We start from the raw sequence: 25,363 nt of genomic DNA, 5'->3' as shown, positions 1-25,363 counted from the left end.
GAATGGTGCTACAACTAGTACTGTAATCTTTGGCTGTTATATGACATTTGTAAGACACAGTTATGTTACAATTACTCCCACCAACTTGGACTGTATCATGTTTATGAAAACAAACAATTTCTTTTGTGTAACAGGTAAGTACAGTGCCACTTTGTCCTGTGATCTCACAGAACCTGTATCAAAAGGTAAATATTCACAAGTCTCAATCTATCCCCAAGGGGACAACATACATCGGAAGTCCTCCATATGATGTAGGTATGGCAGTACAAACACAGCAATTTGAAATGTTCATAGTCTGTACATGCACACGCGTCATGCCTAGGTATGTGTTGAGGTTTGGATGCCAATCTGTGGCCAGTTCATCACGTATCACTATTTGTATCTGTGCAGTTATATGCAGGAAAGATCCCAGCAAAAGTAAAGTCACCACAAACATGGTTAATAGGTGTATGATCAGTAGGACAGTAAACCAATGTCTTTGGGGTTGCTTTGTATTGTTATACACTCTGCCCCGGGTGATTCTGTCTCTATGGTATATCGGCTACAACATGTAAATCAGACTGGATATCCTTTACAGGTTTGAAAAGGGTGAGGTGAACCCAGGACGACCTTTCCAAACTTTACTGCAGTAGGCGTTGCCAACAGTACCTGGTATGGACCTTCCCACGTTGGACTCGGGCAGTTACTTGTTTGGATAACAGACAAACACACCCAGGATACTGGAGTCAGCTCTGCGTCGGCTTCACTTGCTCTTTATCTGAAAAAGAGTTTAACTGCAAAACAGTGTTATTGGTTAACAATCCTCTCATGTAACTTGCTAATGAGCCATCGACCTCCAGCTCTGCAGGCATGACAGCTTTCCACTGTGGCACATAATATGCCATTCCAAATACTACTTCAGAGGGGGTCAAACCCTTTACATTTGGAACTGTTGTCATGCTCAGCAATGCTAGAGGTAGACAGCAAATCCAATTCGTCTGGGTGTCACTCATCAACCTCCTTAACTTATTTCTCGGGATCCCATTGTACCTCGCCACCAGTCATGCTGACTGTGGGTTGTACATGCAATGATTATTCAAGGAAATCCCAATTAATCCCCCAGGTTGCTGGATTGTCTGGTTCACAAAATGTGTTCTATTGTCACTGTAGCTTCTCTCCGGTATGCCAGATCTAGGGATACTTTATTTTACTGGGACCTTTGCCACTGTTGCTGCATCCGGATTCCTGGTTGGGAATGCTTCTACCCATTTTGATAATATATCTACAATCACTAAACAGTATTTCTTCCCTTCACATTTATTCAGCTGTATAAACTCCATACAAATATTATGGAACGGATATGGTGGTGTAGGGAAACTCACTCGCTTCGGTTGAAATGCTCCCTGTGCATGATGTTTACTGCAAATATGAAACGCTGCTCAAAATGTTTGTATGTGGTTCCTAATTCCGTATGTTAGGAATATTCTGTTAACCAACTGTACCATCCTCCCTGTTGAGACATGGCTCTATCCATGGCTCACCAAAGCCGCATATCTGAATAAATTAGACATTAATATTGGCTTTCTCACTGTGGATATGTACAGTCCGTCTTCAAGGATTGCTCCTCGTCTTACCCACGTCTGCTTTTCTGCTTTCGTAGTTGATGTTTGCATTGTTTCTAACATTTCTAAATCTAGAATCTCTGAGGATTGTCATTCCTCATTCAAAAAGACACTTTCTGACTGTGAGGCTGCTTGTTTTGCAGCTGCATCAGCTCATGCCTTACCTTTCCTAATCTTATCCTGTTGCTTTGTATGAGCTGCACATTTACAATTAGCTACTTTAGTGGGTAACTGAATGAGATCTAATGAATTCAAGATCAATTGCATGATTAATCAGTTTACCAGTGGATGTTATCATTCCCTATTCTTCCACTGCTGCGCATAAACATGCACTGTAGAGACAGCATACTGACTATCGGTATAAATGTCCACACATCTGTTTTTCGCTAGAGTGCAAGCACGTGTTAAAGCTATCAATTCTGCTGCTTGAGCAGACACGTTATGCTGCAGGGGTTGGGCTTCTACAATCTCATTATCAATAACTACTGCATAGCCTACTTGATTCTTTCCTGTAGGACTCTTTCTACATGATCCGTACACATAAACTGTCACCTCTGCATCATCTAAGGGTATATCAGTGATATCCTGTCTGTGTAAAGTTATTTGCTCCATTTCCTGTAGGCAACTGTGTGGTGTGCCATACACAGGTGTCGGACGTGACGTTGATGGGTTTAATGTTGTACAACGTTCAATCACCATATGAGGTTGACTCAGGGGTATGGTCAAACAAGAAAGATGTCTAGCACGGGTCAGGAATGCTATTTTCTCTTGCAGCAAAATGATCGCAACTGCATGAGGCACTCTCACAGTGAGAGGGTGGGATAATACCATTGATGCCAAGGCCTGTACTGCCATGGCTGCTGCAACAACTGCCTGTACACAATGTGGCAATGACCATGCCACTGGGTCCAACTGCGATGAGTAGTAAGCTGTGGGGCGTTGCTTACTTCCATGCTGTTGCGTCAAGACTGACGTCCTGCTTACAATCTACAGTCTGAAAACATCTGTTATGATTATTCGGGAGACCTAAAACAGATGTTGAAGCTATCAATCGTTTTAGTCTGCAGAAAGCTGTTTCTGCTACTGGAATCCAGTGTAGTATATCTTGTGCTGCCATAGGTGTATTACAGATTAAAGCAGACAATAGAGCAGATTCCAAAGCATAGTTTGGTAACCAGCTTCGACAAAAGTTAGTCGGCCCAGGAAGGACATCATTCCCTTCTTGGTAGTTGGCTTGGGTGCTTGTGAAATTGCTGCCTTCCTATCGTCATCTAATGTTCTACCCTCCTTGGATACCACATATCCCAGGTACTTGACCTGTATTCTCCGTAGTTGCAATTTATGCTTGCTTAATTTATGTCCCTGTTCTGCTAAATATTTCAATAATGCTATTGTATCTTCCCTACATTGCTGCTGGGTAGGGGCCGCAAGCAGGATATCATCCACATAAAGTAGAACTTGACTGCCCCCGGGTGGAGTAAACACCGGCATGTTGCTAGCCATCTCCTGTGCGAATATCGTTGGACTTTCACAGTATCCTGCGATAACCGGGTATGGCTGTATCTGTTACCCTGAATGTAAATGCAAAACAATACGGACTATCTGGATGTATAGGTATTGAAAAGGAAGCATAGCTTATATTTACCACGGTAAGATACTTCTGTTGCGGGTTCATAGCATTCAATATAGTGTGTGGGTCTGGCACCTTCGGTACCCTAGGTATTATTACATGATTTACAGCTTGTAAATCCTGTACCATCCGCCATTCCCCCTTTGCTTTTCTATCAGGAGATACAGGGGTATTGCATGGTGATTAGTGATTACTTTGTGGATGGGGAATTCCCTCTGTGACTTTCCGGATATCTTCTGGTGTCCACGGTCTATACACTAAGGGAGTTGGGTCCTGGCCTTCCTGTCCTGCCTGAGGGTTCAGTACTTCAATTAATTGACAGATATCCTCACTCTGTTCTAGTGACTCTCTTCTTACTTGAGTGTCCCTAGGTATTTTACGTGTTTGGGATGTGGTTTCAATAGCTTCTCTTACAATTGGTCATTGTGATACCTCTGTTGCCACAGGATAACATGGGGGGGACTAGCCTGCCCTCCCGCTTCATATCCTCGATGTGGTATCGGAGGTGGTGGGGGGGGGGCATCGCTACTACTGTATTATTATCCTCTTTGTCTACGTATGATGCTTTCGCATTTTTAGTCTTCTGTTCCCTTCGGTTCACTACCTCAATCCACCTATGTGCTTGAGGGATACCCAATTGTCGCTGTTTTTTAGCCTGCACATCTTAGGGTTGCCACCTTTTCAAATGCACAAAGTGGGACATTTGTGTTAGGAACGTCGGATTTTGCAGGGCAAAACATACCCACTGCCAGTACAAAGGACAGCAATCTACTTTTTGCCAGAATAGCAACTTATTCTTGTAGCATTTGAGTTGCTTATTCTGTTTATTATAATATTTTGGTGTTTCAGATACAAAATAACTGTTTTATGCTACTATTAAAGAAGATATAGGAAATATTTTTGTCCTAAGATATCAGGACATTTGCCATTTGTTCAGTTTGCAGGACACAACTGGGACTGTCCCTCGCAAAGTGGGACAGGTGGTAACCCTAGAACATCTGCGTCACATTTTAAGTGATTCCAATGTTTCACTAACGATATTTTGTCTAATATACCATCAATGTCATATTTATTACCGCATTTTGCAGAATATCTCACATTATGTGCTCTCTGCAATTGCATATACTTCACATCACCCGTCAAATGCGGATCTCACGATCTCTTAGTGCACTAATCTCCCATGTCTTCTAAATGACTGTTACGTAACCCTTCTCTCGTACCACGTGGTATCTCCTTCCCTGTATCCACTGTAGTGTCTACAATGACTATTTACTCTACTCTGTGTTCCCCTGATCTATGTCCAAATGTAAAACTACTTGGATTGGTCTTCGACCTGCTATCACAACTGTTAACAGAAACACAATGTAGCCTGGTCCCTGATCTACAACAGAGACAAAGAGGCAAACTCTCCTTACCTGAGCCTCCCGTTTATGACTGCACGTTTTCTTCTTGGGATCCAGTTTTCCACTTTTCAGCCACAGATCAGTGGACAGCCTCTTTACACACAACAATTCAGTCGGAGGTCTTTTCACTCAAGAAGAACCATTTAGGCAACTTCTCCTGCGCAGATGTCTAACCACCCATGCACTCTGACCTGTAGCTTACCAAGGGAATTCCGGCTAAGAAGGACCACAATGTCAAATAAGTTGTTAAAACCAGACTGTAGAAATCAGTAGGCTTTTCTAAGTGACAGTCAATAACACAGGAAGCTCAGGTTCACAACGTTTTAGTAGTGTACACCGGCAGGCAAAAAAGTTTACAGTCCAAGTATGAGAGTTTTGTCTGACTCTATACAGGAAGCAATTTGTTTATATAGTGTTTACAATCAGCTTTTGCCCACCTTACTGACGTGGTCAGTCACAGGGCATTTCCATCATTATGGTCCGCAATATTCTATTCATACGAGGGTGCTGAGGTAATGCTTTTAAAATGTTTTCCCATGAGAATAACACAGCCTTGCAAGGCACCTGGTCAATTACAGTGTCCTTCTGTAATTGTTGCTGTTTCAAGGACCCTGGACTGTTCCGATACAATAGTCAGTTCATTTCTTAATACGTTCCTTTGTCTCTCTGGTAAGGAGTTGTACTCTATCTTCGATAGAGCTCACAAGGCCATCCTCCTCAGTGGAAGGGAGGATGATATACATGTACATACATTTATTTCTCTGTAACCCAGCAGATAATTAATGCTGAGAGACATAAGCCTGCTGAACTGGTTACTGCCAGGGTCAGAGTTCGATCACACTGCAGCTAAGCTTCACCAATTACATGCATGATCATTTCTACTGCCATATTGTACAGTACAATTCAATGCATTATATAGTATTTTGCTTCTAAACTGGCACTTCATATGTGTTTCTATATATTTTTCTAACAACATCCATCCGGCCATATGCATGTTGTTCCGTCCTTTACCTTGGCCGTGGGTGTTTGGCCGTCCGGCAACGCTACTCTCCACATGTGATGTCCCACCTTCCCCTTCTGTGCCTGTGACACCCTGTTAGGACGTCCTGTTTGGTAGGCACATGTTCCGCTATATGTGTTTGACTTGTCTGCATAGCTAATCATCAGTGCGGTGGTTCAACATCCCGACTTGTCCACATGTGTACAGTTATGTGCACCGTGGCGTGTGCAAGCCTATAGGATTTGGATGAGTGCATACCACATGCGGGATGTACACATTCTGCAGACACATTCACATGCAGCCTTTGCATATCTGTACCTGAGGTGGGTTGGTGACATGTGGGGTACATATTTGCCCGCGTGGCACTGCCTAAAACAATACTTCTTACCACATTTCAGGTATGCCCATTGTGTGTAGGTGTGTAGCTGCACAAGGCTGCTAGTTGGGTTGGGTGCACGGTCGTACATGGGTGGGACTTACATGCTACAATGGGGCTATTGTGTATTACATTTGCATGCATGGGTTCTGCTTCTGGATATTACACTTAGACATACGCCGTCCTGTGTATGCGACAAACACGTTGCTGGGTGTGGTACATGTTGCTATGCACATGTTTGCCTGTGTTTAGGGTATCTTGGTTCCTTCCTGTTGTTATGTCGACATGGCTACCCGGCTGTGTACTCTCACTACTGCTTGTGACCATTATGGTTGCCACCTTTTCCAATGCCCATAGTGGGACATCTTTTGTGGAAACATCGGATTTTGCAGGACAACACATACCCACAGCAAGTTGAGATGACAGAACTTCACTTTTTTGCCATAATATACGCTTATTCTTGTAGCATTTGGGTTCCTTATTCGGTTTATTATGCCATGTATGTGTTTCATATACAAAATATATGTTTTATGCAACTATTACAGGTATATTTGGGGAATATTTTTGCCCGGAAATCTCAGGTCATTTGCCATTTTCCGATTTTTGGCGGGACACAACTGTCAAATGAGGGACTGTCCATAGCAATGTGGGACAGTTGGTAACCCTGGTGACCATGCCCATGTCGCTACTAGGGTTGCCACCTTTTCCAATAGCAAAGGTGGGACATTTTCGGGACTCACATCAGATTTTACAGGCCGACACATACCCACGGTCAGTACATAGCATAGAACTTAACTTGTTTGCCTAAATAAAAGCTTATTCTTGTAGCAGTTTGGTTGCTTATTCTGTTTCTTGTGACATTTAGGTATTTTAGTTACGGAAATAACTATTTTATGCAACCATTACATAAAATACGGGATATAATTATGTCCTACAATCTTAGCACATTTGCCGTTTTTAATATTTTTTATCGGGACACAACTGCCCATAGAGGGACTGCCCCTCGCAAAGTGGGACAGGTGGTAACCTTAGTCGCTACTCCTATGTCGGTGCGGCGCGCTGACATGCTGCGGTACACCTTCTCTGGGTATGCCCACTGACGGTGCATTGCGGGACGAACACGGTGTTACGCGTATCCTTTGTTCCTTGGACGGGTACACTTAGGGCTTCGTGGGTTGTGTTTGCTTCTCCGTTTTGTTGGGACGGGTACTATGTTGCATACTCTGCGTGCGTTTCATTCTGCACGGGCCCTGGCTGGTGACATTACTATTATGGGCGGACTGTGGCAGTCAGCACTTTAGGTTGCTCATCGCCTGCCGGCTTAGCCACGCCTCCGGACGCATCCTACTTGGGCTCGCTCACATACACTACGCACGTGTCTGTGGTTGCGGCGCACACTCATTACTATGCATATGGCGCTACTACGCCGACTATTCACTGCACCGCCGGCGCAGGCCTTACACCGGCCTTGCGCCAAGCTACATGAATCCCGGGGAGTATCTTTATTTTGAAAAGCCTTAACTCATAACAAATCACTATTTTAAAAAACTTTTACAACTGGAGTGCTATATAACTACAGTGTTGGCCAAAGTAACAGAAGAATTGACAAATAATGGAAATTTCTTAGTTTCTTTAGTGATTTTTGTCTGGCTTGTTCTGAAATTTACAAAATCATTTCAGTTTGCTAATTCTTTAAGAAAAAGCAGTTTAGGATGAAATTGCTACACGTTGCTTACCTACTTAAAGAGAAATAAAATCATAATGACATGGCTCCATAGTCTTAAAAATGGGTAAACTGGCTGGCTTAATGCCATGAAAGTGTACAAAAGTTGAGATTCTGCTCAAAGGTGTTCCTGGATCAGAAATTGCCAAGAAGGTCAGAGTTAGTCAGCAGTCTGTCAGCTGAATTCGGAGGAAACCGAATACCAGTGAAGGTTTGTTGCCCAGGAGTTCTGGCACATGTGGTCGCAGAAGGTCCACAACTCCTTGGGATGATATATATCTGATCAGAGAATGAGGTAAGAATCGCATGACATCCAGTAAACAGCTGCAGGGGATACTGGAAAAACAGGGTGTTACAGTTAGTTCCAGAACTGTTCGACTGAGATTTCTGGACGCTGGGCTTCGAGCTTGCAGACCTCAGAAGAAACAGAAATTGTCCAACCAAATGAAGATAAAAAGATTGCACTGGGCGAGTTTCACAATTGGTCAGAAGAAGATTGGAAACAAGTTGTTGTCAGTGATGAGAGCATAATACATTGTTCAAATTAGAATGTACAATATGTTAGACGACAATCTGAAGAGCAGATGATGGATGATTGTATCATTTAGCATGTCAAGCACCCCACTCAAGTGATGGTGTGGAGCGTTATGAGCATCTTCAGAACATGTTAGTTCTACATTGTTCAGGGAAACATGAAGCAGGAACAGTGCAGAACCATACTACAGTAATGTCTGCTCCCTCAACTGTGTGACTGGGAAAATAAGGGATTTACCTGGACAAGGGACTTCATCTTCTTGCACAATGGTACACTATGTCACAAAGGTCAAGTGACAAGTTTCCTTGAGGTCGATGGTATTGAAGTGTTACCATGGCCGGGTAACAGGCCAGATATGAATCCAATAGAAAACCTGTGGGCTATTCTGAAGTCAAAGATGAAGAAAAAGACCATAATAAACAAGCAGCAACTGATTGTAGAACTCATTTCAGCTTAGGCGCACAATGCTTCTATGACTGAACATTGCAGTGAACTTGTCATTCTTTGCCTCAACTAGTTAAATCATTGATAATGGCCAAATGGTCAGTCACAAAATATTAGAACATTGTATTAGAACATTTTCTCATATAGCATGAATTGTATTGTTTGTCATTTCATATACTCGTATTGAGTTATATGGCAAAACAACAATAAAAACAAAAATAAAAACACTGATTTCCATTAATTTGGCCAACACTGCAGCAGCAGTCTTTTGGGTATTCCCAGTTAGGGGTCGCCACAGTGGAACTCTGGTCCGCTAATGATTGGCAGCGAATTTTTACGGTGTTGAGTTGCCAGCCTGGCACCCACCCACACTTGCACCTACCTGCATGTTGACCGCAGGGAGGACATGCAGACTCCACACAGAAGGCACTCCAGCCAAGAATTGAACCAGAGAACCTCTTGTTGTGAGGCGACAACACTAATCGCTGCACCACTGCAGCCCTAATTTGGCCAACACTATAAGTGCATAAGAATGCCGGGTTAAATATCAAAAATGATTTTTACTTTTATTTATGCATTTATTACTGGATTCAAACTGAAACATGAATTAGGCAGTTTAAAGTTTCCACCATAATATTTGTTTTAAAAAAAATGAGTGAATGTAAATATCAAGAGGACCCAAATATTTGACACCTATGTAATAATTACCTTCATTTTCTAAGTAAAACAAAGATGGATGCATTTATGATACACATAATTATAAGGAAAAATGAGATTGTTTAGTTATTGTGATAAACTTCAACTAGTTCATTGGCAATGGGCAGTGTAACCATTCCAAAAGGTTTAGCAAGAAGGAAAGAATATAAGAATTGGTGCCTATGTCTGGAAAACGTAGTGTAACGGTATGTATTATACTGATTAAAGAGCCTACACTAGTGATGGGCTTTTTATAAAGTGATTTGGGCAAGCTGTGCTAAATTTGATTAATTTTTCTACATTAAAAAGTGAGGATGCCACAGAAACTAAAAATCTGATCTGAGTGTTGATGGTCTTTCAGATGAATGTAGTTAGAAGAAAGATATATTAGACCACATTCTCCCATTGGTTTTCTCATGGGTGAAATAGCTGAAATTTTTGATAGTAGCAGAAGCATGAAAGGCTGGCAGACTGGGTGTTTTGGAATTATTTGAAAATGAAAGGTGAATAAAGCAAGAAATAATGTGCATAAGAATGTGTGTTGCTGTGTAAATAACACACTCATAAGGGGGTGGAAGGGTGGCCTAATGGTTAAGCCTTACAAACACAAGGTGCAGGGTTTGAGTCTCACAAGGGATTATTGGCTAGGCTTAAAATGGCTCGAAAGGGCAGTTAGCTTAGTACCAGTCTATGAACCTATGTTACACCCCACACCATGGAGAGCATTGTTGGAGTGGGATATCTGTTAACTTTTTGTATTTTTGTTTGATTTTTTTAATTAATATATATATATGTGTATATATATATATATATATATATATATATATATATATATATATATATATATATCTATATATATATATTTGATGAAAAATAGTTTCTCTGCCTGTTTCAAAATTGCTGTAAATTGTTGGAGGAATTACTTTACATTCAGCATACAAGTTATGCAAGTATTTATATCTAAACATACATGCTCAAACACACACACACACACACACACACACACACACGCATATGCACACACACACACACACACACACACGCATATGCACACACGCATATGCACACACACGCACACAAACACACAGAAAAAACATACAAATACACAGAGCCACACAAGCTTTTATTTTGTTTTTTTATTTAACTTTTCTTTTTATTTTACACATGCTAGATAGCAAACTGCTGTTTAGTGGGTGTAAAAATGGCATAAATTTGCTTTTAAATGGCTGAGCTTTGCAGCACTTAATATGCTGCCCTGAAGTAGTGGACTCGTTTTTCAGGGAGTATTACCGGTACATTAATACCTCCTGGGAACAGTATAGTATAATGGATGGGAATGCTGAGGAGTTGGGGAAAGTTTGTAGAATTACATTGTCTAATGAGTTGGACATTATGTCTGCAGGCTGATAGATGTTTGAAGATGTTGGCTAGAAACGGCTGTCCTCTGTGAGCATCACAATATGATGAAAATGTCAGTAAGAGAAGAGATGTATGTGAGCATCCAGCATATGGTGTAGCAGCATACTGAGCATGAATATGTGTGCAAGACAACAAGCTGGGAATAGTGAAGGTACAGTGGAAACAGGAAGTGGCACTTTTGTTAAGATGCATCCATTTGTTTGTGCAGGGAGAGAGAAGGCTAGTGAAGTATGATGCAATGACAGTTATAATATGGGAGTTACATGAGCCTGTACTGTCTTTGTAAGGAGGATGCTCTGTATGTAATGCTATGTCACTAAAAGCACTTGAATAAAAGAATATGGTGTCAAGCTGAGCATTTATGGTATCTGCTGAAAAACCTTTTACCTGAAGAATGAAAAGAAATGTTTCATTTGTATCAAATGTCGATTCTGTATGTTTTTGTACTATGGTGTTTTCAAGATCAATAAAGAAGGTTTTCATGAAGAACAAAAGAAAGATAGAAAAGAAACAACTTAAAATATTAACTCTAACTGTAACTGCAGTTGAAGGGACATCAGGTTTATAACACTTTCTTGGAAGACACTTGTCTTGAGAAAGGTTAATAGTTTCATAGGTGTGTACTGGGCTAATGATCACAAGGCCCTTTTTAAGCCTAGCCATGCATCCCAAATCTCTGACAAGATCTGATTCCCTGGATAAGTGTAAGTAGGGGCTTGGGAAGTGAAACATTTACAAACAGGGGCCTGGAAGATGAACCATTTACAGTCCGCCTATGTCAAACAGAGACACAGGTGCCAAACCAGGGATGAATTTCCTGTTCCCCATCCACTTGTCCAAGTTATACTTGGATTGAGATAGGGTGGAGCTGCACTTCACATGGATGGGGAGTCTGTCCCACAGAAGGGGTAGTCTCTGGGATACATACCTGTCTCTCCAGCAAGTCCTATTTAAATTACAGGCAAGGTTTGTCTTTAGAATGGGTAATTCTGGTGCTGTTTGTTTTGCTGATATGCAGGAGGTCCGTCAGAGGGGGTCTGACAATGCCCTGTATACCAGGCATAGATCTCCCCTCAGCAGCCTGTAGAAGACAAGAGTACAGGGATATGGCTCCGAGGCGGTCTGCATAGCACGTGTTATGTACGCCCTGTATTCTTTTAGTAAGGCACTCGGTTGCCTCCATGTCACCTCTTTTCATGATTGGTTGTCCTCATTAAGTGCAGTTAATTTGCTTATTTATTTCCAGAGTATGTTCTGTGGAGCACAGTCATATGTTTTCTTTGCTTGATGTTATTCATTTCCTTTTTTACTCTAAAATGGGCATCTATTAATTTGCATGAGTACTTATAATTTTGTTTATCCAATACTTGTACGATACCTACATGTAATGGAATATGCTCTTAGTTCTGTTTGTTATACAGATGCCCTGTCTGCTAACCTTATAAAATGCCTGTAGCAGGGCATTTAGACCTCTGCATATCAGAAGCACCTCATTTTCAGCAAGCTACTTCAATGCACATAAACAGTATGCAGTGAATCCAGGATGTATTCTTACTAACTTAAAGTGACAGCAATATTGCTCTAGTTGTCTTGGATTAGTTGTCTGTTGTACATTGGAAAAGGCTCTTTAGTAACAGTAGAACTAATTCTGTCTACAATTTAGGTCTTGAGAATTGCATTCAGAAAGAAGCCTGCTATGAATGTTTTAAGGCAGATTTGTTGACAATGAATCCGTGTTTGTGTATTTGAGGGTCTTAGGAAATAATATCATAACTAATGTGTCAAGTTAGCACTTTTGCCTCTGGACAGGGCCCATACTGTCTACATGGAAAAGTCACATAGTACATAATGAAATGCAAGGTGCAGACAGCCTCTTAAATTTTACCTAGCTTGTAGACATGACAGGAACTGTTGCTGGTGGGTAGATGTAGAAGGTTAAAATGCAGTGAGAAGGTTTAGAGCTTAAATCTTGAAAACAGGTATTATGTTGTACATGTCCACCTCAGCTGAAGAGTATAACCGATCAGTGAACTGTAACATATGTGATCTGCTTTCTGATTACTATACCTTGTGTCTTCTTTTTTTTTCTCTAGGGGTTTTTATCACAAAGGGAGATGTGGGTGTTGGGACCATTGTGGGCTCAGCCGTTTTTAACATCCTTTGTATAATTGGTGTCTGTGGATTGTTTGCTGGACAGGTAAGATTAATCCATTTATTTAAACCTTGAATGCTTAATTGTTTGTTTTCATACCCGCAGTGTAAATGTTCAGCTGCATACTGCAGGCAGATTGAAATAAGGGCTGACTCTGTTTTTGCTGCAGTATCAGCTTTTTGTAAAGCAAAGAGGTCTCCATACCATAAAGGTACATCAAATCCATCCTCAGTAATTGAAGGTTCTGACTCCTTAAGATAAGGCTGCTTCTGTGTCCATGAACTTGATCTCAAACAACACAATATACTAATTAGTGTTTTAGCCTGAGGGCTTGGAGCTGTGTTACTTGATACTTAAGTCTGCTGAAACTTTCCAGCTCTTTGACCTTTTTTCCTTATTCTCTGACTTTAACTTGAACAGATTTAAAATGCAGTGCAATGGAATAAGAAAGCAAACCATACTCTGTCACAATTGTTAATTTGCATTGGCAGCTTGAAGTACTTCAGTTTTTGATGAAATCTGTGATAAATCTGTGATAAGGGTTGCTGTATGGATACTAAATTCTGTGTAGTTTTACTAAAGAATATGTTAGAAACAGAAAGTTTGTTGTAATAAAATAGAGCATTTTATCTGCACTGTGTAGTTTCCAGAATGATGCTGTCCTGTTATCAGCAGCGTGCACCTAATGATTGTGTCATGCTCAAGCAGTCATGCCATTTTATCAGTCAGGGGATTAAATGCTAACTTGGTATTTTCAGCCGGTTGTCTTAAATGAATGAAGTTACAGATTTCAAGTAATAGCTAATCCAGTTCACCAAGACATCACAAATCCTATTTCTTGTTACAGAGTCATGTAGAAAGGACAGAACCATGTTTTGAACTGCTATGCTTGGGGGACAAAAAACTGCAGAAGCCAAAGTCACTTATCTTACCATTTTCTGTATTGACAAAAATAGAAAACAATTGCAGAAGTTGCTACCTAAAGAGGTCACATGAACTCTTAGTGCAGTCTGTTTTCAACTTTTTTTACGCATTGTGTTCATTATGAAGATGGCATTTTTCTTTTAGAAAAACAATGAACTTTGCTCTTTTGCAATCAACAGACGTGGGTTTCATTTGTGATGCTGTTATGTAATGTACAGAGACAGACTGTAAACATCAACTTGTGACAAATAAACAGAAAAGCAAGGTGACTTTCTCCCTTTGGAAAAGTACAAACATTTTTGAAAACTGTGGAGTCTGCATGTCCTCCCCGCGGTCGAGTGACCTTAAAGACATGCAGGTAGGTGCAAGCGTGAATGGGCGTGCCTTCATTGAAGGTTGGGCGTCGGGCTGGCAACTCAGTACCATAAAAATCCACTGCCAATCATGAGCGGACCGGAGTTCCACTGTGGCGACCCCTAACTGGGAAAAGCCGAAAGTCTTTATCCTTGTGGATTCTTTTGGTCGATGGATGCATTCACATATGCATATTTCCTTTAGAGCTGCACTGCTTGGAGCTTTTTGCTCCTGGTAGGTTGTCTCTTGGCAAACTATTCCAAGAAGACAAGCCAGACGAAAAAAAAAAAAATATATATATATATATATATATATATATATACACTCAAAATGATCTGTAATGATGGCGCCTTCACAGAATGAGATAATCTCACCTGAAACTGAGGTGCTGGGCCCAACTCTATCTGGAAGTTATGCTGGAGTGGGAGCACCTATTGCTTGGGTGACTGAAGAGGTCAAGTTAGGCTATGTCCAAACTATGTAAGGAACTGCCATGTTGGCTTGCCACTTGCTAGAAGGGATGAGACCAGCTGTAATGTCAGCCAAGTGGCATGAAGTAAAATTGTGAGTTTGTATAGGTAAGACCATGGAAACTGGCTCTTGAGACATGTAATATCACTTCAATGTTGAAATTTTATAGGAATACAACATGAGCTATAAATAGTCCGTCTTACCTAGGCATACAGTATTGGCTCTGGAACTAGACTTCATGATCAAGAGTTGCCTCTCTCCTTCTCTGGGCTTGACCCTTGGAAAAGGTCCTAAACACGTGGGAATATTCACAAGCCCCCCCCCCCCCAACCAGCTGGGTGCTGTACAGTCGAACTGTGTCTCAGTAGATGAGGGGGTCTTCTCAATGTGATTGTTAGTTGTAGGAAGGAAAATTCTGATGTTTTTACATATGTATGTAAAAGCTATTTATTGAATTATGCCTTTTCTGAAGCCATGGGTGCGTTGTTTGACAGGGTACCATCTATAGAATCTGCAGTTCTACTAGGACTTCCAACTGTCAAGGATTCACTTGGACAGTCCAGGAATTGATGATTGCCATCCACTGTCCAGGTTAGGATGAGATTTGTCCAGGAATTTGGTCCTGTTTTGCCATAATTAATATTATACATTTGCTCCTAATGGACCAACAGACTTATATTCCATAATTCTCATCCTGTACTCCTGTCTGGGAGACTTCAGCACTTAGATGGTGGTTGATATAAAAACCTTAATGGACCTAGTTTGCTAAAACAACTTGCCTGATCTGAAAGCAAATGCTGAATTCTTACAAGTTAAGTCATGAATTGTCCATGTTGATCTCTGGAAACCATTTGAAATCTTGAGACTTGCTTTGCCGAGTCCTGAGATGTGGAGACTGAATGGGAAAAATACGGACTTGTGTATACCAAGTTCAAGATTGCCATTTCTCTGAATATTTCCTTTTCTTTGAGTTATGGTGATCTAGGATTTGTAATATATAAGTTCTGCAAAGAAGTTTAAAGAAAAGTGATGTCCAGTATTGTCTCCTCTTCTGCATTTTCTGTCTTTCTTTTCAGCATGTCGGGGCTCAGCATTTGGAGTCACAACGTTTGAACAGACAGTTTTAATCTCTGCTTCACACTCTGTTAAGGAAAGGCAGCACTGTTTAATTTGTTAACTGTCTTTTATAAAATCACACAGTAATAGGAATAACGTTATTTATTCATATTTAGTCTGTTTTTTGTGAATGTTTTTTGCATAATACTTTTTTCTGTGGGGGGGCTTGGTTGAAGTTAACTTGGTTATAGTTTCCTATCTTGAATACAGGAAGAAAGAAAATATAGTTTGCTAATAGTTTTGGTCTAGGATATGCTTATACTTGGAAACAGCGGGTACGTATGCATATACATTTAAACCATGGAATATGCATGATGTAGTCGTATTAAGTCAATGCAGTTTACATAGATCCACAAATAACCCAGACATAGATAGATGACATGGTGTTATTTGTTAATCCTTTTACAGTTTGATATCAACAAATGGTAGAGGTATACCTTATGATTAGGTAGGCTATGTCATCACTTCTGGTTGAAGAACATTATATCTGAGACTCCACAAAGCTGGATCATGGCTGTCACTGATGGTACAGCCATAGTAATGATCAAATGGTTAAGCTTGCTTATTATTAAAGCATTTACCTAAATGTTTGTAATTGAGTGGTCACAGTCCTTTCTCAAGAGTGACCTGGGAAAACAACACATTTGCATTTTGTGTGTGGATATACAGCTATATGTTAGGGGGCAACCAATCAATGGGACTGTCATTGAGAGCTGTTTCCATTGACCCCCACATGACTTACATTAACTAAATGCGGAAAAAGTGATTAATATCCCTGCTTGTTGACCACAACTGTCTGATGATTTTCCAGTCAACAGTTATGTCAACCAGAAGGAGAGGAGCCATGTGTGTGTGTCTGTGTGTGTGTGTGTGTGTGTGTGTGTGTGTGTGTGTGTGTGTGTGTCTGTGTGTGTGTGTGTCTGTGTGTGTGTGTCTGTGTGTGTCTGTGTCTGTGTGTGTCTGTGTCTGTGTGTGTCTGTGTGTCTGTGTCTGTGTGTCTGTGTCTGTGTCTGTGTGTGTATTAGGCAAGTCCAAAGAGCACTGGTGGCACCAAATTATTAGAACATCATCGGTTTATTATACACATTCAGTATGGAAACAGGCAACTCTTTTAACTTTTCAGTTTTCCTTCAAACAAAACAAATGCTTACCATTGGCTTGCAATTCCACAAGAAGCAGTGTCTTTTGTTAGCTTTGTATAGAACACACAGTCATTCCAGTAAATGGACTGTCTAGAAATTGTTGCGTCTGTAGGCCTTGACTGAGTCCCAGTGTCAGCTCACTGTCACAGACATTGCACTTGGTACACTTTACATACTGGCACTCTATGGGATGACTTACTTCATGCCTCTAAGGTCTTACTTCTTCATGATCTTCCAAATAAGGAATTAACTGTAGTCATTGAAACTGGGACTCTACTTCTATATTATGGTAATTAAGATGTCATTACTAGCTAATATAGGATCATAGGAGAATTATATGCAAATAACCCTAAAGGGCTTACTAAGTGGATGGGGAAGCCTGTTCAGGGAAGGGTAGTCTTGAGATACACACCTATCCTTCCAGTAAGTTTATATTGCTGATGAGATTTAGGTCCCTGGATCGGGTGTTTGTGATGCTATTTGCTTTGTAGATATGCAGTGGATCCATTAAGGCTGGATCAGACGATGTTTTGAAAGCCAGGCATAGAATGCCTCTCAGCAGCCCTTAGGAAACTGAGTATAAGGATAAAGCTCTGAGGCAGTCTGCACAGATTGTGTTTTTAACACCATGTATTCTTTTTGTGAGAAGCCCCTGTAGATGCTCCAGTTGTTGCACATGCCTGGTTAGGTACTGTGATATGAATGTGATACGAAAGAGGGGTACATTGAGTGAGTGTGATTACTTGACTGTTGCCTCACTATATCTCAACATTCTCTCTGTTTTCTTTATTGCTTCCTTGACATATAAAGTGATGCTATACTCTGAAAGTGTCAGCAGGCATGAGAGATGATGCTGTGTTCCAGAACAGTTTGGTGATTTCAACCAAGTCACTACATTTGATTACGGAATATGTCTTGTATGTGTGTGTGCGCTGGGATATTCCAGTAAAGTACTAAAACTTGCAAAGACATTGGAATATTCCTGTGTAACACTTGAAAATTGTAAAATCATTGTATTTGGCAGGAAATGCTGTTCCGTCTGGGGTGGGTGGCCAACACCACAGAATGATCTAGCAAGATCCAGCCTACAGTGGGAAAGTACTGATTCTCATGACTTTTAGTAAGCAATTTGGTTATATATAGCTGGGGCTCCCTGCACTCAGGCTGAAGCCTCACCTGTGGAGTGGACGCACTGCCCAGGAGTGTTTTCCCGATGAAGGCTCCTGCCTGACTGCAACGGGGCTTCCCAGTCAAGACTGAAGACAGGATGAAGCTTTCTCTTTATCGGTGATGTATACCTTTTTTTTTAAATATATTGTCTAATTTCATATTTTAGTTAAATAGAGTTTATGCAAATTGAAGGCACGACAGAGCTTGGGAGCCACAAAATACATCAAAGTACAATTTTTTTTCAAAAACTCACATGAACACTTTTAAAACGAATATTAGTTAAGCGCTTTCATCTCTGTCAAATCAGAGACTTCATCAGAACAATAATAATCATATCCGCTTATACTTTAAAGTCTAACAAAACCAATAACACAACCCCCCTTATTTATTAACAAGCCAACCAACTAAAGACTAATTACATATGCAAGTATTTCACATCCATGCCTTTAAAGTCCTACTAATTATAAAAATATAAATATATTATATGATATAACATATTATATGAATATGTTAAAATGGAGATAAATTCATCATATAATATGATAACATCATAAATAAATACAACTGTATAAAATCCCTTTTAATAAATTAATAAATAATATGACAGTTAAAACAAAGTACTCTATGCCTGTGAGGGAAATTGAATAAATAAATAAAATGTTATCTTTCCATAGCATTCAATTTCAGAAAGCATGATAAAGAAAGCAAATCATTCAAACCAGGCCACTGTGTAGATAAAGATTTACTGTTCAATTACATTTAGTTTATTTAGTTTTCTGTTTAGTGGCAGAAATAAAGTTTGTTACTAAATAATTTCTTCAGTGTAAAGTGAATTATTTAGAATCCTGATCATTTGGCAATACAGGTACATACTGAGGGAATATTGTACTTAATTATTGGTGGTCAAAGGCCAAGTCACTGTCTACATATGTTCCCAAATCCCTGATTACTGAGTCTATTCTTAGGAGTGTATTATCCATGTAGTAATTTGCAGGGATGGCTGTCTTTCTGAAGGATACTATTATGCACTTCTTCTCAAGGAGTCTCAGAGTGTGGCTCTGGCACCAGTTTATAGTCTGTATCATGCCTTCTTGGGCAGTGATTGTGTAATGGGGAATTCAATGAGTGCATCTAGTTTGCAGTCATCTCATGACATTAACCTTGACTACTGAGCCCTGGGGTACTTAGTCAGTAACCAACTTTTTTGCAAATGTAGACTCCTCTATCCTAACTTTTTGGTTCCTATCTGTTAGCCAGCTGGCTATTCAGTGGGTGACACAGGGGGTTATGCCTAATTTATAAGCTTGTCTACAATATCCATGTGGGGTATTGTATCAAATGTATTAGCCAGGTCAGAGTAGGCAGCATGCAGCATTTTGCACTTATCCATTTCTTTAGTGATTTTCTTGAAGGAATCCACCAGGCTGAGTAAGCAAGACCTGCCCTTAATGAAACCAGAGTGAGTTTTATTCAATGTTTGAAGGTTTCTTTTGTCATAATTTATCATATAGGATCATAGGAGGTTACTAGGCTATTGGCATTGAGGCCCTTATAAGCCTAAGCCAAGTGTTTAGCCCATGTTTAGACAAGTCAGCACCCGATGCCCCAGTCCAACAGGGAGATGAGTGGAGTCCCAGGGGTGTATTTTCTGTTTCCCATCCAGTTATCCAGGTTGCACTTAAAAAGAGGTAAAGAGGTATTCTGCTTGACATGGAGAGCAAGTGTATTCCACAGATGGAGGAGTCTCTGGGACACAAATCTGTCCTGCCAGCAAGTCCTGTTGATGTCACAGACTAGGTTGAGAATGCGCTTGAGGGTTACTTAAGTTGAGCTTGACTTGCAAATATGTAGATGTCCCATCAAGGAGGTGTCTGTGATCGCCTTCTATGCCAGACAGAGGTCACCTCTGAGGAATCTGTATGAAACTGAGTAGAGGGATAGGGCTTTTAGCCTATTTGTGTAGGGTAGATATTTGAGGCCTTAGATTCTCCTGGTGAGGAACCTATGGTCTCCAGCTGCTGCATGTGCTTTGCAAGGTACATGCCAAAAGAGGCATTGTACTCAGTAATGGGCCTTATAAGGGAAGAATACAGGGATATTATAACCTCCTTTTCCCTGGTTGAGATACCCTTACTTATGATGTGGGCCATGTAGAAAGCTTTCCGTACAATAGAAGCAACATGGTGGTCAAAAGTCAGGTTGCTATCAAACTGCGTGCCCAAAGCCCTCACAACTGATTGCGTGCTTAGGAAATTATTAATGTAATAATTTGTTGGGATGTCACTCTCCCCAAAGGGGATGATGATGCATTTTTTGGTATTCAGTTTGAGGCCATGTTTCTGGCACCAGTCATTTGTCTGAGTGAGACCCTCTTGGAGGATGTCCACATCACTAGGGGAACTGATGACAGCACCCAGCTTGCAGTCATCTGCAAACTTGGTCAGCCGTAGCCCACTGGTTTTGTCCTGTACCTCAGAAAAGTATATCCCAAATAACAGAGGCCCCAAGCCTGAACCCTGGGGTACTCTGCTTGTTACCAGTCTACTGCTTGAGGTGGCTTCCCCTATTTTGACTAGGTGGGTTCTATCAGTGAGCCAGTTTGTTACCCATCTGGTAACAGAAGGATCGATGCCTAGTTGAGAGAGTTTATCTATTATGCGCGAGTGGGGAATAGTGTCGAAGCCTTTGGCCAGGTCAAGGTAGGCAGTGTGCACTGTCTTCCCCTTGTCCATTGCTTTGGTGACTGTCACAAAAAAGTTGACCAGATTTAACAGACATGATCTCTCCTTAACAAAGCAAAACTGTGTGGGATCGAGTAGTTGGAGGTTGCCAACGTCCTTGTTAATGAGATCCATGATAATCCATTCCATGGTCTTGCAGATCAGGCTAGTTAGGCTGATGGGTGTATAATTTCCTGGATTGGTGAATGCTCCACCTTTGTGTAAAGGGATGACAGTGGCTGTCCTCCACTCAGCTGGGACAAAGCCAGTACTCGGGCTTTGGTTGAATGGGGTGCCTAATTATGCTGCAAGTTCCTGCCTGAGCTTAGGTAGGATGTAGTCTGGGATGTTATCGGGTCCCATGGAGGCTGTATTTTTTGCCTTTGAGAGATCAGTTATGACCTCTTCCCTAGATATAAGGTGAAGGGGGCAGGTACTGGGGATGTCCTGATTTACTGATGGGGGGGAGGAGGGTGAAGTTTTTGCTGAGTCTGCCAGACAGTAAGTTTTCTATATGCACAGCATTTGTATATGTGGTGTCCTTGACCACCAGTTCTGAACAGATCTGGGTGCTTCCTTTGAGGTTGTGGACATATGTGAAGAAGACCTTATGATTGTCTCTAGTAGATGTGGACAATATGGCTAAGAAGACATTGCTTCCAATTGGGCACCTGCTCCTTCTTGGTCTTGGACAGCCATTTTTTTTCCTTTTGTTATAGAGTTTTATTGCAGATGTCCACCAGACAGGTTTACTTTTCCTTGCGGAGGATGATTTAGTCCTATCGGATATTCCTGATTCCATGCATCTATATAAATGCTCGTATAGTGCTTTGGTGTAGTTTTGGATATTGCAGCCAGTTCCTACGGGGGGCTGTGAAGCTGTTTATACCATCCATCAGGAGGCTGTAATCAGCTTTGGAGAAGTTTTTATGCCTGACCCGAGCTAGATGGAGATTGGGGAGATGGCGACTTCGAAAGTGACTGCTTTATGGTCCGATCTTACCAGGGAGGATGATACTGTAGGGATGCTGCAGTGGTTACTCATGTTGGTTAATACCAAGTCCAAGATATTTTCACCTCTTGTCGGAATATCAGCTAGCTGTTCCAAGGCATTTGTTTTGACAAAATCGAAGAATCACTGGGCATTTTTGTTCTGGCATGAGTAGTTCTTCCAATCTATGTTTGGGTAGTTAATGTCACCCAGGATCAGGGTAAAGGGTTGAATCTTGATAGATTCAAACAGGTCCAGATAGGCAGAATGGGCATCTTGAGTCAGATTTGGAGTCTTGTAGCTAGCTATGATTTGAATAGGGGTCATGTCAATGGTTAACTGCACCTCAAGTGTCTCCTGTGCATAATACTGTTTGATCAGCCTGCAGGTGTGCATGTCTTTAATATATATTGAAACTCTACCTCCATTGACTTTACTACCCACAGATGGGGTCTGAATGTTTGATAGGATGAATAACCAGGTAAGACTGGAGTGCTCTAAGTAGCTTTGAACAAGGTTTCTGTGACGACACAGATGTCAGCATTTTCCAGGGTTAATAGTGTTTGCAATGAGTGCTGTTTCATGTTTAGACTTCTAACGTTTAGCAGCATGACCTTTAATTTGTGTTTTGTTGAAATTTTTATATTGGTAGTTTTAACCTCATCACTTTTCTTTAAAAAGGCACTATGGGGGAAGCAAGAACCTTTGCCAGAAGCATGAAGCCCAGGTGAGACCAATGCAGGCCATCTCTGGCAAAGCATCCTAGTCTGTCGATCATACCTTCCCAGGCTGTCAGGTACTGGATCCCCCTGGAATGACGCCAGAAACTAAGCCAATTGTTAAAGTCAATCATTTGCTGTTTGTATTGACCCATCATTCTGGGTGACAGAATGACAGGTCTGTTGTAATTAAATCAAAGGGTGCTTCAACAAAGTATTAGTTTATGGGTGTGCACACACAACAAAGTATTAGTTTGAGTGTCCACACTTATGCAACCAATGTATTGTACATTTTTTATTTTTTATATTTTTCCCCTAAAGGATTTGTTTGTTTTTCAATTGAATTGTACAGGTTATAGGTCACATTAAAGGTGGGAAAAGTTTTGAAATAATTTATTATGGTCTCATATTTTTATATCACAAAAACCTGGCATTTTAACTTATCCACTGTAAATATAACAGCAGCCAATTCCTTCATTACCGTGTCATGGTAATGATCCTTCCAGTCTATGGCCATGTGTGGGGAGTGACCTTTTTTTTTAATGAGTCATTCTCAGGTAGGACTGGTGACCACAGAGCAGATATCATAAGCAACTCAGTAAGTTATATTGTACCTTACCGAGCTGCTTGCCTCTGCTGTGCTGTGTATCACTGTTACAGCAGCACCTGGTACACCATGGGGTACTAGGCATACTTGTGCACCATTCAAAAACAGGAGGCTGCAATTGTGCACATGCCCGCCACTACCCTGATTCATGTTCATAAATCAGTATAGTGGGGGGCCAGATACAAGACAAAGTTGTACACATCAGCATGGTATGCCTAAGAATAGCCTGGCGTGAGAGCTGTATGTGGTCTACCGAATGCAGTAACCAAGAGTATATAAAATACTGTTTAAGCAATAAATATGTTTCCTTTATTATACACTTTATTGATAATTCTGTAGTAAACATATGTCTGGAAATTTGTTGGGAATGTATTTGATGTAATGGTAAAAAGCAGTTTGAAACATACAGAGATTTCTGTTGCGTAAGTTCTCAAGAGCCTTTAGTGTCTTAGAGAGAAAAGCATATTACAAAGAATTAACAAACCACTTTAGAACTTTTTTTAAACAGAACACTTTTTTTAAGTTAAAGGTGAAATATGCCTAAACAGAAGAGGGAACATTTTTTTTTTGTCTCTGTTGTACCCTAAAGACATTTCCAGTACTGTGAAAAAAACTATTAACCATGTATAGATTTAATTATAAAGGAATTAGGGCAACTTTTTATTATGTTAGGGACATACTTTCAAGCACAGTGTTTAAAAATACACATCTCCAATCATATGCCTTTGAAACTACTGCAATACTAAATATCTCTAATGAAGCAAGTAATGAAATTCTCTTTGGTCTGTGTGACTGGTGGTCCCAGAAAGCTGTTATATATCCTCGCCTGAGATGATTAAAAAGTCAAGTTTGGGTGCCAAGCCCTTCAGAACTTTCCTGCAGCCAAAGCGTGCTCCTCTTGCAGGCTTTCAAGGATCAATGGTTTTTAATGTTCTTCATTGCTGTGCAGATAAGTTCCCTTTGGAGAAAAATGTATTTTTTATGAAAATATTAATTTTAAAGTAGGAAAAGTGTTTTTGTTGACTACCATGGAATTCTTAGTAACTTTTAAACATGTTACTTTTTGATTTTGTGGAAAAAAGTTGTTTTAACTAACTTAAAACTATATTTTTTTCTGGTAAAAGTTGTGCTCTTTTACAGTTGAGGGCTAGGGTAAACATGTAAAACATGCTTTTTGTGGTACTTTTTTGGTGGAAATGGTTACCTTTTCATTTTTTACCTGTTTTACCAACTTCTGCTGACAGGCATTTATGTGAATCAGTCATCATTTTAAACTTAACCATGGAACAACCTACCTGCTACTCATATGTTCCTTCTAGCCACAAAAAGAACAATAATAAACAGCTTTGCCACCAGACACAGCTTCTAAACTGCCTCAGACATAGATGGGTGACACTGCTGTGGCCATTTCTGGTTTTTGTAACCATCCTTTTTCCTTGGCTCCCCTCCTGTGTAGTCCTTACAGCCACCATGGTCTGATGGTTTGACACATCTTCTGAGACTGTTGGAATGGTCCAGGTGGACAAGGGAAAGCTAATCTTGTTGCCTTGGGATAAGGGTCATGGGATACTTCTCTGCCTAGCCAAAATGCTATACCTATCCCTCGGGAGTTTTTTTTTTTCTGAGAAACGTGGGTATGCATCTATGGAAATTCCTAGCAAAAGGAAGCAAAAACAGACATATTTCTTCTCCTGTTTCATTTTCTTTGGACAGGAGTGATTAATTGGGGTTAGCTTAGGGTTTAGTTAAGGCTCTTCACTTTCCCAGTTTAGCTGTTTCTGGTAGATTGTTAATTTTCCAAAGAGGTTCAGATTTTTGAATCGCTAAATGATTGTGTTGGAATAGATTATATTTTGTCTCCTTAGGTTTCTGATTTAGATTCTGCAGGATGTGTTGTTTCTGCCAGTCCCTTAAGGTTAAGAATCTTGGAGCACACAAGGGACATAAGGAACAAAAAGACCGCCAATGCCCTATTTACACATAGTCAGAAATGTATCAACTTTAAATAAAGGAGAAAGGAGGGGATGAAAAGACCCTCTTAGAAGTAAGAGTGTTTGTGGCAGCTTAGATTTGACACATCTAAGCCACTGGGTATAAACGAACACATCTCACTTTCTAGTATATTAAAATACAAATCTTACTGTATTTGACTACCTTTCATAAGTAAATT

General features: G+C 40.6%; 1 protein-coding gene across 1 annotated transcript in view; it reads left to right on the top strand.

The window, feature by feature from the left end:
* SLC24A3 (solute carrier family 24 member 3) overlaps window positions 1-25,363 on the top strand; it is a 2,031,466-nt gene that overhangs the window by 559,147 nt on the left and 1,446,956 nt on the right. The window contains exon 5 of the mRNA XM_044060155.1: window positions 12,921-13,024. Within this exon, the coding sequence (XP_043916090.1) occupies window positions 12,921-13,024 (104 nt within the window). The remainder of the gene's footprint in view (window positions 1-12,920; window positions 13,025-25,363) is intronic.

This window comes from Protopterus annectens, chromosome 1.part2 (genome assembly GCF_019279795.1).
Source record: "Protopterus annectens isolate FY-2018-M chromosome 1.part2, PAN1.0, whole genome shotgun sequence".
In the NCBI taxonomy this organism is placed as follows: domain Eukaryota; kingdom Metazoa; phylum Chordata; order Ceratodontiformes; family Protopteridae; genus Protopterus; species Protopterus annectens.
The sequence above is the reverse complement of the archived record's forward strand: the minus strand, read 5'-3'. Positions and strand labels throughout refer to the sequence as shown.